This window comes from Colius striatus, chromosome 3 (assembly GCF_028858725.1).
Source record: "Colius striatus isolate bColStr4 chromosome 3, bColStr4.1.hap1, whole genome shotgun sequence".
NCBI lineage: Eukaryota > Metazoa > Chordata > Aves > Coliiformes > Coliidae > Colius > Colius striatus.
In genome coordinates this window covers 68749899-68768310 of record NC_084761.1, presented here as the reverse complement: position 1 = coordinate 68768310, position 18412 = coordinate 68749899, and the positions used below count along the sequence as shown (strand labels likewise).

Here is an 18412-nt window from a genome sequence, read left to right as displayed (position 1 = left end):
TACATTTGTAAAGTTTAGTTTAGTCCTTAAGAAAATCTCTTACAGATATAAATTTTCAAAGTGGAAAAATGAAAAAGAAGACTATAAGAAATTGAACTAAATTTAGAAGGTGAAATTGTTGGTATCATTCCTGAAGTTAGGGTAGCAATCTACTTAAACAAATATCAACAAAAACTGCTTAGAACATGATTATGCCTTATAAATAGTTCTTCAGACAAATATAAATTTGTCTTAATGTCTAACAGCCATACAGTGGAAGAATCAAATTTAAAACAAATGAATGAAATAAAAGCCTCACTGTTCTTAATTACAAATATTAAAAGAGGATCTGGGCAGGATACACACACACACACACACACACACACACACACAGGAAAGATACATTTAGCATTTAGATACAGTAATCTTTAATAGGAGTGAGGTGCCATATGGCTATTACGGTAAGGCAATTCGAAAATTCTTCCTGAAGTGTGCTTGATTGAATAAAAACCAAGATGTAGCTTCCAATGAAGTAGTTTCTCGATCATACACTGAGGAGCTCCTAGGAAGATCATCTCCCAGCCTGTGCATCCAACTACTAATACAGGTGGAAGGCTAAACTGGGTGCAATTACCTTTGATCAAAGCAAATGATTCTTTAAGAAAAGAAGGTCACAAGAGAAGGGTATGATTATACCTAACAGGAACAGCAGAAGTTATCATAGGGCTTTTACACAGGCTGACATGGTTTCTATGTGTTTGACAACCAGTCAGTCTGAAAAATCTGACATCTCATTTGGAATAAGTAGAAGATAGAAACTTCGTAAATTATTTGCAAATATAACTACAATTTTCTTCAGCTCTAAATCAAGCATTCTTCCTGTAATTAGGACCGGGAATCCAGTGTTTTTTCTACCCCAAATCTATGCGTCAAATAAGCAAAGCTCTTCACAACAAACAAAATCTGTGTCATCATCATCACATGTATGAGGAATGGAAGCTCAGAGAGGAAAAGAAATCTCTCTATAGATATCAAGTAAACTACTGAAAAAATGAAGAACTGGATTTCTTTCTACTGTCTTCCATTTGGCGTTCCTTTAAGTGTTTTTCCTTTAAGTTTAGGAGCATTACAATGAGAGCTAGTCAAAAGTTAGATTTTCTAGTTCATGTTCTCATGTTCATTTTTTTTTAAGCTTTCTGAGAACCTCAAGTTATAGTTTCACAATCCATTCAGCAAATGCTATAATTCTTGTTTAGATACACACAGCGCTCTCTAATCCTACACAGATTTTCTGACATCTTCAATTAACACACTTCACACAACAGACCTTGCTCTTAACCAAGCTTTCATACTCCTACCTTTGAGAAAAACATTATTCAGTAAAAGATTATATTTTTATGTGCTTAATAAAGCTTGCCTACACTCCCAAGGGTTTAGAACAGAAAAAAATTTGAGACATCGAACAAATATTAACAGTTGTTTGAAATTTTCTATGAAGAGTGATCTTATTGTGAGTATGATGATTCATTAAAATTTATTCATTTGAACAAATTATGAGTAAAATATAATTGGATGTCATCAGATGTTCACCCATACCTTGAGAGGACAGAAAAAAAAATCTTTTTTTTTTTTTTTTCAAGAACTTCCATCAGACTTCAGAGAACTCAACATTTAGAACTGCAATGCAATTAGTTTATTTGCTATTTTTATATATTAAACAAAAATAAAAGCATTACTTTTTTTCCATGACTATTCTTTGGAAGATTCTTTTTATTTTGGTGATATTTCTTATTAAAAAGGAACTACAGAATGAACTATATAAAAAATTAAGTAAGATAATAACCTTAATGGTGGAAGAAATATATGACAGGAACAATTTGATAATTGTTAAATTATAAATGACAAATGTTTATTTAAAGTTATTAGCAATTTTCAAGTCTAATTATATAATACCACCAAAAAATATTTAGCTATATTAAACAAAACTCTAAGAAACCAACACGTAATTTGACAGATAAAAGTCTGAAACTCTTTACTACTCCTGTAATGAAAAAGATAAGCCAAAAAATCAATGATTTTTATCTCAAGTATTGTACTTGTAGTCTAGCACATGACACTATTTCTGATTGGTTTTCTGCAGTACTTTATTAATTCATAAAGAGAATGAAAAAAAAAAAATAGAAATATAGTAGGACAGCATCTAGACCAAATAACTATTTTCATTCTTAAGAAACACATTAGGAATCAATTAAGTTGTAGAGGTGAAGAGATAGAAAAACTTTAGCTAGTAGGGAAATTTCTTCTTGTGGGCATTTAGAGAAAAAATGGTAAAAAAAGCTAAAAGCGGTTTGGTCATAGATAGCCATAGCTAAGGACATCATATAGATGACCTATCAGAATCAGCTGTCTCTCTCCAGGGTGTTCTCTCACCCTGACAGATACACTGCCTCTAGACAGCAGCCTGTGCTGTGGACAGCTTTCTTTTTGCATGACACTACAGCAAGTCATTCATTTTGCTTCCACTTTACTCAGCATGTGTCATTAATTAAGGTTGAAATATTATTTTACTGTATCCTTTATAGACTTCAGATGGAAGTTTATCATATATAGTAAAAAAAGTATTACAGAAAGTAGGATGCACTATAAGAATCATAACATTTTTTATACAGCAAATACAGAAATACTTAGTAAGTTACATGCCAACCTTGACTCTAATATCAAGAGCTGGAATGAAGACAATGAGAAGTTCATGATAATAATAAAAAACCAGGATGGCAAGCAAGTGGCTTGTATGTCTTGAAAAGGTCTTATGAATAAAAGGATGGGTTTTTTTTCCAGAAATCTTTTAAAATGCCAAATAGCTTTATACAAAGCTCTTGCTATCTCTCCCAGCATGTGCTGAAGCAGATAATCTGTCTCTTCTTTTCTGCAAGAGTTTGATACTCTACAATTGATTTCCAAAAAACATGGTATAAACTTGAGTTCATGAGTATCACATTAACCAACTGAGAATAGACTGACAAGATAGTAGAGCTGCGCTCTTAGAAAATCAAATATGGGAGAGAGAGAGTAGCTTCCTCTGAAAATATCATTACCTGGGCTACATCTAAAAACTGCAAAGTCTTCTCCTTATGGTATTAGCCAATCAATCATTTCTAAAGGCAGACAAAAACTAGAACATCTTTCATAAGTGGAAAGGCTGCAGGAACTGGGGCTGTTTAGTCTAGAAAAGAGGACACTAAGAGGGGATCTCATTAATATATACAAATATCTAAATGGTGGGTGTCAGGAGGTTGGGACATCCATTTTTGTACAATATCTAGTAACAGGAAAAGGGGTAATGGGATGACGCTGGAACACAAAATGTTCCATTTAAAAATAAGAAAAAACTATTTTACTGTGAGGATGACAGAGTACTGGCACAGGCTGCCAAGGAAGATGTGGAGTTTTCTTCCTTGGAGGTTATCAAGAGCAGTCTGGACATGTTCCTATGTGACCTGATCTAGGTTGACCTTCTTCTGCAGGGGAGTTGGACTAGATGATCAATCACTATTAAAATTTCTACAGTAACTCAAAGGCATTTGGAGAGTGTGATTCTTCTGAGACCTGTACTCTGGTATGTCACAGAACCACAGAATGCTTGAGGTTGGAAAGCATTTCTAGAGGTCATCTAGTCCAACCCTTACTCATGAAAGGCCACCTAGAGCAGGTTTGTCAGGACTCTGTCCAACTGGCTTTTGAATATCTACAAGGATAGAGACTCTGCAATCTTGCTGGGAAACCTGTGCTAGTGCTCAGGCTTCCTCACAGTAAAAAAAAAGTGTTCTCTGGTGTTCAGATAGATCCTCTTGTATGCTCAGACAGATCTTTATTGACTCTTGTCCTGCCATGAGACATTACTTCTTTGCACCTTCCCTCTAGATCCCGTTACACATAGATAAGATTGTCCCTGAAACTTCTCCAAGCTAAACAGTCTTAGCTTTCTCAGGTTTTCCTCACAGAAGAGATCATAGAATCATAGAATTTTTGGGGTTAGAAGAGACCTCTAAAGATCATCTAGGTCAACCCCCCTGCTCAAGCATGTCCACCTAGATTGGGTGACATAGGAATGCATCCAGACATATTTTGAAAACCTCCAGAGTAGGAGACTCCAAACTCTCCCTGGGCAGCTTGTTCGAGTGCTCTATCACCCTTACAGTAAAAAAGTTTTTCTGTAAGTGAAACCTTTTGTGTTCCATCTTTTGTCCATTACCCCTAGTCCTATCACTGGACACTACAGACACTACGAAAAGGGCTGCCCCATCCTATTGGCATACACCTTTTAAATACTTGTAAGCATTAATTAGATCCCCCTCAGGCTAAACAATTCCAGATCTCTCAACCTTTCCTCATAAGGAAGATGCTTCAGTCCTCTGACCTTCTTGATGGCCCAGCACTGGACTCTCTCCAGAAGTTCCCTGTCCCTCTTGAGTTGGGGAGCCCAGAACTGGACACAGTACTCAATTCGTGGCCTCAGTGGTGCTGAATAGAGCTGAAGGATCACTTTCCTCAACCTGCTGGAAACACTCCTCCTGATGCAGCCCAGGATGCTGCTAGCATTCTTTGTGGCAAAGCCACATTATTTCTGGCTTATGACCTATCTTCTACTGAAAAATACTCCCAGTTGAGATACAGATATAGACTATTTCTTTTTCTTAAAAAAAAACCCACTTAATCCAAAAATTAATCCATCCAGGTACTGACTATGGAGTAGAAAGTACTTACATTAAGTAGATTTCCAGTCAAGATTTAGGGACCATTAAGATTTTAGGGAAAAAAAAAAAAAATGCTCTGTATTTTATATTGGCTATAGGTAGGTCACATCCCAGTCACTACCATATTATAGTGAAAGATGATTTTAGGGAAGGCTTCACTCATTCACTCTTCCATTTTCAACTTGACAAACTTCTAGATAGACTACATAGGGAGGCTCAACTAACTTCTTCCAGGAAGATGTGCTAAATCTGAGGGAGTTCAAGATTCCAGTTTGAGAGCTGAGGCCTTTTTGGTTCAGCTATGGATTTTTTGCCCTAGGCATTTTCAGAAAGGAAAATGCAACTTTACTCAAAACTCCAAAATCGTGTTTCTTAAGCAACATAGTTGGAAAGCCCTTAGTATTCCTGAAAATCTAAAGGAAGGAACATGTAAATAACTTCATCGTCAACCTGTGTCTACAGTCAGTTGATTATATAATTTATGTGTTTCAAAGTTTAATAATTCAAAAGAATCTATTGTTTCTTTTTTGACGCAAAGAACAGTTTTGACATCAGTGTCAACAAGACTTAAGTCTGAAAATTTGCTTTGCTTTATGTTGTCAATTAGAATTCTTTTTTTTTTTTTTGCCAAGCCAATACAATTAGATTACTACAGAGACTTCATTACAGCCACAGGCAGGACAGCAACTGAGGTACACAATATTCTCTTTATGATGCCAGAACTCACGGAACAGTTACTGGAACAACTGTCTATAAAAGGACAATAAATATTTACATCTTGATTATTATTCTCCAATAAAGTTATCACTTCAGAAAAATGGATACCATTATTACTTAGAGAGAATATTTACGTCTGTTCTGTGTTTAACATATTTAATTGTAATGTTTGCTGCACAATGAAGTTCACAGCATGTTAACAAGAATAAATAACCATGTAATGAATAGAATTATGTTTTTCTCACTATCCTGTGACTTGAAATGTTTCTAAATAGTAATGTGCTATACTGAATTCTTCAGGAAGCTGGATTCACTCAAAATATATTTCAGGATGCACTATTTTCCAGTAATATGCTTTTTAAGTTACATTTTCAATAAACAGAACAATTCCAATATACTTTCAGTGTATTTTTTAAAGAAGATTTGGTTTCAAAAGTTAATTCATTATTTCATGTTATTTAGCTTTATCACCATCTAAATTTGCATATTATATATTAGAATGCTTTGAGGTGCTCTGCCTAGCTACACTGCTAATGTAGTGTATCATAAGGATAACATTAATTAAACTATGTAGGCTCACAGAAGCAGTAGCAGCAACACAAGATTCGGTACAGCTTTGTTGCCTCAGAGAAATGCAGACACCTGAGGAGACAGATAGATGATGAATAGACTCCTGAAAGACAGCACCATACAGTACCAGTACTTCTTATAGCTCTCTAGACTTTATCTTAAATATTTCTACTGTCAGATAAACAGATTAAATTTGTCTCAGTGAGGAAATTCTAAACGTCTACTAAAATAGCAATAAAATCAGGAAAGCACGGTAATCATTAGATTTCAATTTAAAAAAAATCACCACTTTTAATCCTGATGGGCTTTCATCTCTGTCACTCCACATATCTCAATAAGGCAAGATATGCCCACAAGCACAGTGATCAGGACTTCATTACATCTTCTACTCAGCTACCTTAAGGCCACTGAGAAGATTAGATGGAGGATGCATTTGTTAAGGACATTCCATCAGGAGAAAACCTGGCAATCACATCAATGAAAGACAGTAGGACTAATATTTCACTAGATTCACACAAACTGACGCTAGTTTTCCTCTGTAAGTGACACATTTGGTTAAAGTAGTTCTTGCAGATAGTACAGATGAGCTCTTGCAGATGAGCCTCTTCTTTGATGCAAGTTGGCAACAATACCAGGCCTCAAAGTGACACTGAGATGTAAATTCACCAGTTTAATCTTAACATGAATTTGATGACCTCATTTTCAATATGAATTTCCCATCCTTTCAGGAGATTTCTTAATGAATTATAACGATAGCAATATGAAAACAAATATCTTTGCCTTACAAGAACATAATAATGGATCAAATCTTACTGCTATCCACAGCTCTAAAAATATAAGCTATATTTCACCTGTCTATTTGATAGAGTACAGTCAGAAAATGATAGAAGATAGATCACACTGCCAGAATCTGATTAAAAAATGCATACATATATATACAGCAATCTCTCGTTTTATAGCACCTGGCAACATGCAGTCCTGCTCCAACTTAAAACAACAAAATTTAAAAACTGTAACTACAGCTGGATTTTACCATGCGATAAATAGTAACATTTTGGTTACCACCATTGTGCTCTCATGAACACTCATGAACAACCCAATACATAAAATACTCTGAGAGTATGTCAGTGAATCAAATAGAAAATAAAAACAGATATCAATTATTTAGCTGTAATTTGACCATGTATTTCTGATGATAATACAAAACAGAGGAGAACACCCAAGTTGTTTGCACATACACCAGGAATCTAAGATGAAATTACAGCTCCGTTTCTTAAGTTTACATATTTTCAATTTTAATATGATAGATGAGATCAAGTCTCTAAATTGTTTCCCTTTTTGTCTTCAGCATTTCCTCTCTTCAATTAAGCTTCCTCATCTTCCATGTTACTGATGAATGTAACTGTTCATTGTGATTAGTAGTCTTGTAATTTGTAAATGTCATTTCACAGTGATGGCAGTGTCTGTTTTTTACAAACAAACATAGCATTTTAATACTGTAAGAAAAGTCTTTTCAACCTTCAAGCACCTGCATAACCAAGGACATCTCACACAACAAAATGCCATACCAACAGATGCTTAATATGAAGTGCAACTTGTAAAACTTTCAAGTAATAATAACTTTTAGAATCACCTTCCTCGATGATCTGAAAAGGCATTACAAAACTAACAGTGGAGTAGTGTCCACTTGTTTATTAAACAAAACTCAGATTTTTTTTAATGCACTTTTAAAATTACTTTCAATAACCAAACAATTCTATCTCATGTTTTAAAAATAAAAGGACTTTGATTTTCTTTTCAGATTTTAGTTGATATTTTTTTAAAGAAATGTAACAAATATGCTTGAAAGCTCCTAAATGAATTCAGATCCCAAGGCAAAAAACATTATGACAATATTTTCAAAACCCACTTTAAACCTGATTGACTGCAATACTCCTTTAGAAAAAGAGATCTAAACTCCTAAATTTCCTTGGAAAAATTTATACTTGGAAACTTTTTCCTCATAAATGAAAGTAGTTGACTTTATATTCTTATAATGATCTCCACATTTTCACTTTCTCTGTTCCATTTTTGTTGGCATTTTCCCCTTCCAGAAAAGGCATGCAGAAGTATATTCATTCGCTAACAGCCAACTCATTCATATTTAGCAGGATACAGAGCACTGAGGATACAAACTCAACCACACAAGAGTTTCTGCATTGAACAGGGGTTCCAAGGACTTGTTGATAATGAACACATTTAATATTTAATGATTAAATCATAGAATCATAGAGATTGAAAGGGGCCTGTAGAGATCATCTAGTCCAGTCCTCCTGCAGAAGCAGGTCAGCCTAGATCAGGTCTCATAGGAACATGTCTAGGAAGGTCTTGAAGACCTCCAAGGGGACTCCACAACCTCCCTAGGCAGTCTGTGCCAGGCCTTCCTCACCCTCAGAGTGAAATAGCTTTTTCTTATGTTTAAGTGGAACTTTTTGTTTTTCAGCTTCATCCCATTACCCCTTGTCCTGTTGCTAGATACCATCAAAAAAAGGGATGTCCCAACCTCCTGACATCCACCATATATATTTATAAATATTAATGAGATTCCCTCTCAGTCTTCTCTTTTCTAGACTAAACAACCTCAGTTCCCACAGTCTTTCCTCATAAGGAAGATGCTCCAGTGCCCTAGTCATTTTGATGGACTCTCTCCATAAGTTCCCTGTCCTCTTTAGCTGGGGAGCCCAGAACTGGACAAAACACTCCAGATGAGGCCTTACTAGGTCAGAGTATAAGGGGAGAAGAACCTCTCTTGACCTACTGGCCACACTCTTCTTGGTGCATTCGAGGATGTCATTGGCCTCCTTGGCCACAAGGCCACATTACTGGCTCATGGAGCTGCTCTCCAGCAGGTCAATCCCCAGCCTGTACTGGTGCATGGAGTTGTTCCTCCACAGATCCAGGACTTTGCACTTGCCCTTGTTGAACCTCAGGAGGTTCCTCTGTGCCCATGTCACATTTCTGCCACATACATTAACATATTAACAAGCAAAGTTGGCAGTATTGGGTTAATTTTTGGTTGTTTGGGTTTTTTTTTTTTGTTTGTTTGTCTGTTTGTTTTGATTTTTTTAAGGCTTTGAAAAAGGTGGTGTCAACATTATAGTTTAAACTGTAAAACTGAAATCAGGTAATTTCTAGGAAAAATCTCTAATTCTTTCAAGTACTGTAGGAAATCAAGTAGGAAATTAAGAGAGATTCAAGTTTTTATTTATATCTCATCTTTACTATATTCAACTACCTTCAGTTCTTTACTGAAGTGAACTACACTAATGTCTAATGGACTGATAGTCTAATGCAGGTGTAAGTTTTTACCATTTCCCTCAAATGACTAATGAAAATTAAATGAGACTCACACTACATATAATACATTCTCCCTGCTGTGAAAACAAGAAAAAAATCAATATAGCTTGACGAAGAGAAGATTCATTGAAATAGAACAAATGAAATTTTCTTTTTATACTAAGAAGAGACTGAAGAGGAATATAGTGTCTACGTCATTTCATCTTCTGACATATTTGTAAGCACTGTTGGAAGAATGGAAGAAAGAATAATTACTCTTCTCTAGAACTATACTGAGACAGCTTTATGAATAGAGAGCATGCAGCTGCCTGTCCCTGCAAGAAGCTAGGGCCAGCAAAATGGAAAACTGACAAATATAAAATGCTTAATTAATTGGAGACTCTGTACACAGATGTCATTACTCAGTATGACTCTTGTGAACCGGATATTCAATGATGTTTAGGTAGAATAAAGAGAAAAGACAAACTCCTTAATGATCTGGAAGAAGAAAAAGACTGTATAACAAATGCTATTGTCAAAATCAAAGAATCATAGAATGGTAGGGATTGGAAGGGACCTTTAGAGATCATCTAGTCCTGCTAAAGCAGGTCCACCTAGATCAGGTCTCATAGGAACGTGTCCAGATGGTTCTTGAAGATCTCCAAAGAAGGAGACTCCACACCCTCCCTGGGCAACCTGTGCCAGGGCTCCATCACCCTTAAAGTGAAATTTTTTTTTCTTATGTTTAAATGTAACTTTTTGTGTTCCAGCTTTATCCAATTTCCCCTTGTCGTGTTGCTAGATATAAAAAGATAAAATCATGAGGAGATGTCCTCCAGAAGTCTATTTTAATCCCATAAGTGATTCAAACTGGAATTCGCAACTTATTAGGTATTCATGGACAAGAGGGAAAAGACTGCTTAATAAGTTGTGAGGAAGATTCGCATGATCCAATCAGTACAAGTATGCAAAGAAAGAATGCATGGAAAGAAAAGAAACACATTAAAAAAAAAAAAAGAGAGAAGAGAGAACTGTGGTACAAGCAGCAACACATTATGCAGTGGGAGAACTGGGAGAGAAGCCAAACATTCACTGTTCAAATTGGCAAAGGTAAGCTAATTCTCTGTGTATTTTGGGAAGGCAGCTAGTGCATCAGCAAAAAACACATTTGCATACCCTAGTAACTGCCTGTGAATGTCAAAAAGCAACTCTTACTGAAACTTTCAGTCATCAAAAATCTTCACCAACACAACCAAAAACAAAAGAAAAAAAAGAGGAGGGGAGGGGGAAGAGATTATTTCTTCAATAGTACTTTTTTACCATTCTATTGTACTTGTCATCAATAACCCGTAGTTTCCTTCAGTTAAAATCTGTTAGATTGATAATCAACATAGGTTATTTTTCAGAGTTAATTTGGCTAGTGTAAGCTGACCAGTAATTCATGAACACTTTGACCAGTATCTCAACATGAATAATAAACTTTATAACCATGGCAGGGACTACATTCTGGAAATACAGTGAAACCAGAAAAAGAATCTGCCATTTGATTTAATTCCTATACTTCACTCATATTTGTGTCAGAAATGTTCAGAATATTTCCTTTCCTACTTGTAGAGATTAATGAAATATAAAGCAGACTTTGCAAAATTCCAATTCAGCATACTGAAATTATTTCTTTATCTTGTATTTCTGATAAGGAATATTCTCCACAAAGAATTCCTATGTTTTGTATTTCTGATCAACAGATTTACTGCTAGTTAATATTAAATTCTGAGGATAAAGTCTCTAACACTTAAGAACAGTCCTACTGCATTGATAAATTTTTCCCAAGCAACACATTTTTGTGATGGATGCGTCCTATCCCAGGGTCTATTATCTCCTCTTCATGCAAACTTCTGGTAATGCAGCCTTTGAAGACTTCCTGCTTCCAGACATTAAAGGACTTAGGATTTTGACCTAAGACATTAGGATTGTTTCACAGTACAATCCAACTGTATGGAAAGCTAATTTATTACTATTTGCAGCATATTATTGAGACAGTTATCCTTTTATCAAAAATGACCTCATCATTGTCCTTTCCACTCTCAATATCCCTGTTCAAGCTTTCTCCAATCTGTGAAAGTAACAGGGAATCTAGCACTTTTAGGGTGCCAAAGCAACCACATAGTAAATACTCTGACAGTAATAAATGCTTATAATTATTTTCTCAGCTTACTGAAATATCTGAAATAATTTAGGGATTCTGATCAGATTCCTTTTAGGAATTAGATATCCCAGTCCTTTTCCTTCCTCTCTAAATGAGATGACTTCAGAGCAAGGCATCTTCTTCTTTGGCATGGATTAATTTCAACAATTTTGTGGTCAATACTAGTTGCAGATACCTAAATCCTCAGGCGAGTGGTTAACACATAAATATTTTTCTACTGGAACAAACAGTAGATAATTATTTTACATTGTGAATAAATAAATCTTTGTGTCTTACTAAGACTATATGTACATACTACATGAAATAAATATGTGATAAAGAGACTTAATAAACCAGACTGATTTTCCACTGCACTTTCATTCAGATTAACTGAATAGGATGCTTGACAAATGCATGCATCCAGCCTATGTATATCTGTTGTTAAGACAGCTGCTTTCTTGAACAGCTAAAAAGGTACTAGAGAACTGCAGAAATACAAAACTGCCTTATTTATGAGTTGTGTAAAATATTAGGGATTTAACAATTAATAAAAGAAACCTCATTATGAGATTTGGTGACCCTATAATTTGCTGTTAAATTATAACCATCATTTCTCACTCACGATCTGTGGTCTGAGTCCCATGCACCACTGTTTCTGAAAACAATCTCCTGCTTAATTTCTAAAATAGCTACTGAAATTGTTTTCTTTTTTCAGCCTCTTGTCTCTTCCAGTAACCCATGATCAGGCTTAAAAGCCATTTTGTTGTTTATTTACTTCTAGCATTCAGATTCAAAAAGAGACATAATCAACATTGTGTCAAGCAGAATTACATGCAACTAACTAGAGAATCCTTCTTACTGTCCAATTCCAAAGACTACTGGAGATTATCACAAACTATACTATAGTGCAAAACTTGAAAGTCACAGATCTTCATTCTTGGCTTTTTAAGCACAATTAAATAACAAAAATTTAGTAATTAATAGCAACTCTAAGACTTTTTATTATCTTCCTTGTAGAATGACAGAAATGAAAAACATGAGCTTAATAATACATTACTATAAAGTACATTGATAACTGTGGAAAATATAGTCTGAAACTTTAAAATATGCACAACATTATTCTATATATACTGAAGTTCTTAATAAACAAATTAACTTTCCTGAACTGAAGACAGTAGTTAAGAGGAAACTGGAACATGCAGAAACATTAAACTTTTGCTTTGCCAATGCTTAGAAAATTGCTGTCCTGTGTACAACAGTTAACTACTAATAATTAATAAATATAGCTTTTATACAGCAGGTACAGCAGGAAACTCAGATTACCTGAAGAAGTAATTAAAAATGGTGCTACAGTTTTGGAATCAGAGTGAATAAGCAGGTAGATGGTAGCATTAAAATTTAGAATAAGTCATTTTAAATGTTAGTACTATATAAACACAGAAAAGAAGTTGGCAAGCAAAATCTCAGTGACTAGTCAAAACCAGATTATTTTCTTGAAGCTTTGATTTTATTTCATTCAGATTTTTTTGATGCAGGTCAAATACATAATTAGACAGGAATCTATTTGGTTAACATCAATCAACTGTTGTGCAGTCTTACACAATGGTAAGCCTCCAAATGAATAATCAACACAATATTGCTATGAATCTGAAATACTGGTTTTGGGTTTTTTTCAATTTATAACTCGTGAGAGATGAAGTCAAGTAAAAGAATAGCTAAGAGAGGCTGAAAAAATATAAACCAAGCATAGGAAATTAAGGGAATTAGATAACTTATAGAGTTTTACACAAAGAATAGTGGAGTAGGCCTATGAAAGTAAGTAGCAACAACTGAGTATTTGATTAATTTTGGGAGGGTTGCTTCTCAACTGAGGAAAAAGGTAAAATGTAAACACTTCATGTATCTGTTTCAACTCTGAAAGAATGATTTACTTTCTAATGAAACAGAGAATGTAGAATAACTACCTAAAAACTAACCACAGAACCAAGCACAATATGCAAACATAGTTTCAGAAAACATTTACACTAAAGGCCATAAATATTTTGCAAAACTAATTTCCAGTGGATTAGCTATGACATCATATATTTTGATGAGTTGATTAATAAATTAACTGATTGGATATCACAATTGTAAGTCTTTTTTACTTGATAATTTCATTTAAAAATTCAATGAATGGGTACACATGCCAGTGCATATAAGAAACATGAATTTACAGAACTTTAAAATTACTATTATGAATGCTAAAATAATTATACAGCAATTTTTTATTTTAAAATGCAGGAGAGTTCTCAAAACTTAACTCAGAGTAAGAAGACACTTGTTAAATGGAAAAAAACAATGTTAGAAATCATCAAAGGAAAAAGGAAAAGTGAAGCTGGTGGTGATCAGAAGAAAAAGGAATAGCATTTTTAGAATTTATAGCTAAAAGTATCATATTGTAAAGGAGGATAATAACTCTATTTCTACATCTCAGAGAATATAGCACTTCAAACACTGCAATATTGAATAACTGAAATACTGAAAAACAACTGGACTGAAAAAAAGAGGAATTATCTTTAGCTTCTAAAGTGAGTATTAAGAGTCAATCACTCAGTTTCTGTACACAGATTCTAGCTAGTGGAAGAAGATAAATTCTGTTTCTAAATTCTCTAAAAAGGCTTCACCTTATATGGTCATCACTAGAAACTGCTATTGGAGGAATGAAACATTGCACAGCTACTTGTTAGGCTGTCTGATGAACCACAATTTCTCCTCAAACCTTCTTAGTGTATGGAAAGCTTGCTTTGAGCCAAAATAGTATAGACTTCCCATCTGAAGCCTCTATCCCTTGTAATCAGGCACAAAGTCTTTAGTCAACTCCACATTTGTACACTGAGCATATGTTCAAATATTAATGGCTTTAATTCACTAAGCCATTCTTGGAAAACATAATAAAATGTTGACAAAAAGTACTACAAATATGTCTGTGAGAAAGAGAAATGTCAGATCCAAGGTCTATTTCTCCCTGAACCTACAATGACATTCGTTATCAGAAGAGCAATATGGTACTGTTCATGTGTAAGCTTACAATATGAACAACTTGGCTGGAAAAGAAATGCCTATCTCTTCAGGATTCTATGACAGGATGAGAGTTTACATTTATTAATTCAAAACATTGGGAACAGAGTAGGTAATCAATCCCTTTGGAATTATAAGGCCTAAAAGGCAATTGATTTTCTTATAAGATTTAAAGTTATCACAAATTGATTGTTTTGGGTTTTTTTGAAACTCCAGGGACAGGCTTACTGCTTTGTTTTAGAACAATATGCCTGGCTTTTGTACTTAGTAAATATTTCAACCCAAAATTTAAGTGATGTTATGTACTGCTAAACTAAATAAATTCTATGCATATGATATTACATTAGTCTCATTTTCATATATCTAGACTGAAAGCAAACATTTACAGTGCATAAATCAATGCAGAAAACCAAAAACCAGAGTAACCACTATCATTCATAATACATTTCCCTCAGAGAGCTTATATTGATATTCTTGTTTATCTAAGCATCATCTCATTTTATCATACAGACTCTTAAGTTTCAGACAGAACAAAACAAATGAAAGTGCTAAGTTTTTCCCTGAGCCCTCTCTGTGGGCCCTCTCTATATTTCACCTAGTGAATACAAAAGTTTTTCTTCTGGACTCTTCACTGTCTATAGTATACTTAGTATAGGAGAATGTGAAGTAATGCACTTTAAGCTCATATCCATTTACTGAGTAGTATTGCTCCTGAGAAACAGTAACTTCTTGTTTAATATGAATAAAAGTTAAAAGGAAAAGAAAATATTATGCTTACAGGAGACATTTATTGCATTCTTTAATTATAATTAGCTTCAATTATGAAGGATGTACTGTCAAAAGAAAATGAAATAAAGTTCTACTTTATGTATAAGAAAATACCATTGAAATACTCCGATAAAATTGGTTAGTAAGCAACTTTACCCCTACTTTCTGTCTTATGCATTCAGGTTATAGAATGTGTCATTTTTGCCTTAAAAGTCAAGGTTCTGGGACGTGATCTCATGAAATCTGATAGAGATGTTTTCAAGGCAATCTGGGATTTATGTAACTAAAAGTGAGACCTCTATCCTCTAGAGTTCTGTACAAAGATAAAGATATATTCTTGCTCAAGACACTTCTCTTTTTTTAGCAGGAATTTTCCTTTCTACTCTTTTCATGATGAGGCAGATTCTCCAAGTTATAAGAATTAGTATCTGCAAAAATGTATTTATATTTGCCTTATAGCTGATAATAAAGATTTCCTGCCGTGTCTTTATTGGCTGTACTATCTGGTCATTTGAATCATTTATCATATTATTCTCTTAAGACTACTAACAGAATCTTGAAATGGAAAAGAACTGAAAGACATTAACAGCATCTACAGTTTATGATGATTTGTCACAAACAAAATAATCAAGTTCCTTGTGTCATACTTTCAGCTAAAAAAATATTTTTATGTCCTAACTCCTCCCTTTTCTAAAAAACCCTGTTATTTCAAAATCAATGGGAAAAAAAAGAAGATGCCAATGATTCCGGAGGATAAATTGCGAAGAAGTCACACAAACTCAAGCAACTGAAGAGTCCTACATAAATGGTATATTTCACTTAGTCATCTAAGCTGCAAGTTCCAGCAGAAAGGATAACTAAAAGACTAAAATTAAAAGGCCAGATATTGCTATGAATGCAATACTTGTATGCTACTTATGCACTCCTTGACAGTCCAGACAGAGAGAAAAAGATCTTCGTACTTCTGTGTAGAAAAGAAACTGAAACTTGCTTAGCCTGTCTAATTCTACTGATAGCATAACACACAGGGAAACCCTCCATTGTGTATTTTTCACACTCCAGAATGTAAAAACAGTAAAATATATTTTAGCTGTATTTCAATTACTGTGCCATAAAGAGAGGTATGTATACTGTAAAAGTAACAGCACTTAACAAAGAAAAAGGAGGGGGGGAAAATACATAGAAGCGGCATACCAGGGAGCTTATTTGTGACAATTAGAAAACATCATAGGTAAGAAAAGAAACAAGCTACTTCTGCTGTAAGGGTGTTAGAATGTGTCTTTACTGACTGTTGAAGAGATGCTTGAACTGTAATTCAATATTCAATAGTGTTCTGGTATCATTCTATGATTCTATGATCATCCTCTATAGTCAATAACACTATAACATATGACACACTGGTAATTGATTTTTGACCTGTTCATGTGTTGTTGAAATTTCTGTGTTAGACAGTACATTTTAGTAAAATATAATTATATACATGTCTATAAAATATGTAGAAAGTACAATTATGGCACAAAAGCAGAAATCTCTAATTGCAATAATTCACTACAAATCAAAGTTTATGTAGTATTCAAGTTCATGATTCAGTGAGATAATATTATGAACTGATGGGTCCCCAAGAAAGCTGTTAAGACCTATCATGGTTTTAATCAGTATAAAACACAGTTTTCATATTTGACTAGTCGTTCTAAAGAAAAAGCACCTCCAAATAAAAATGCCTGTGGTTAATTAGTTTACAATTTATGGATTTGTATTTTCTTCATATAAATGATGAATTGACACAAGTATCTGTCAAAAACATGACTACCATGCTGTTATTGTAGATAGGTCACCATCCAACACTATTTAAAAACTGCTGCTTATAGGCATGTATTCTGAGCTTATAACTAATTAGTTATTGCTGTTCAAAATTAGATACATTATCAATATTTTCATATCTTAAAATATTATCACAATGTTGTAAAAAGTGTTATTTTCTTTCTTCAAATACATATTATCTTAAAATTTTAGCAGTTTTAAAATATATAAATGTAAGTATAGCTTACATTTACAATAACAACAAGTTTCCACACTGTCCAAATTTGATGCAACAATTGCCAGGTAAGATTAAAAACCTTCTTCTGATCCAAGGATATTTAGAAATATTTAAGTTGGGCAAGCACAAGATCAATCTCAATACATAAAACTGAAAGAGGATCCTTAAGATCCTAAACACAACATACTCACTCTATTCCTTCTCAGTCTAGTAATTGTTCTGATCACTGTTGTCATTTGAATAAAAATTTCCTATTTATTTCCAGAAAAACAAGCAAGCAATGAAAACTCTGAGGCAAGGAGAAGAACAGGAGAGAACAATGTGCTCAAAATTAATTATTTAGTTGTCACATTTGATTTAGGATACATCTAAACCTAATAAGATCTGCCAACCACAAATACAGTTTTAGATGTTCTAAAAGTGAAAATCTAATCTCCATCTGTAGGCCTGTTTCAGAGACATCAAAAGCTGTGTTGTTTTTTTTTTAAAAAAAAAGAGGTTTTGAATTAAAACTTCCAAATTCAGTAACTACTCCTCTCCAAAGTATATATTTTAAGAAGTACTATTTATTTAAATAAAAAAATCACAAAATAGTTTCTGAAATAAGTACAAGGAGTTAAATATTTTGTTTCTTTTGTCATAGAGGAATGTAGTCACCATAGAATACATTTACCTTCCTATGGTGAATTAAAACCTGTCTCTACTAAGCCAAATTGAATTGAGAAAATTTAGATTTTTCTTAATAATTAATTTTAAAACTACCAGATATAGTATATATGTGAAAATAGGTTCCATTCTTTTTTCAAAGAAAATTTCTTTTGGAAAATTTCCAAATATACTATTTTCAAAAATAGACATTTCCAGAGTTATCCAGAATATTTTTTTTTTCATTAAAAAAATAATTAAAAAAATAGCACAATAACATGTCAATATTCATTTTTCTGCTCTTCAATATTAAAAGATGCAACAGTAATCCATTGGAGGAAAAAAAAATATAGAAACCTGAATAGCAGTAAATGAAGTTTTTAA

The 18412-nt window shown here is 33.7% G+C and overlaps 1 protein-coding gene across 1 annotated transcript in view; it reads right to left on the bottom strand.

The window, feature by feature from the left end:
- The window catches only part of SGCZ (sarcoglycan zeta), a 200797-nt gene extending 198310 nt beyond the window's left edge, over positions 1-2487 (bottom strand). Inside the window, exon 1 of the mRNA XM_061993083.1 lies at positions 2356-2487. Coding sequence (XP_061849067.1) covers positions 2356-2487 — 132 coding nt within the window. The remainder of the gene's footprint in view (positions 1-2355) is intronic.
- Between the last annotated feature and the right edge of the window lie 15925 nt (positions 2488-18412).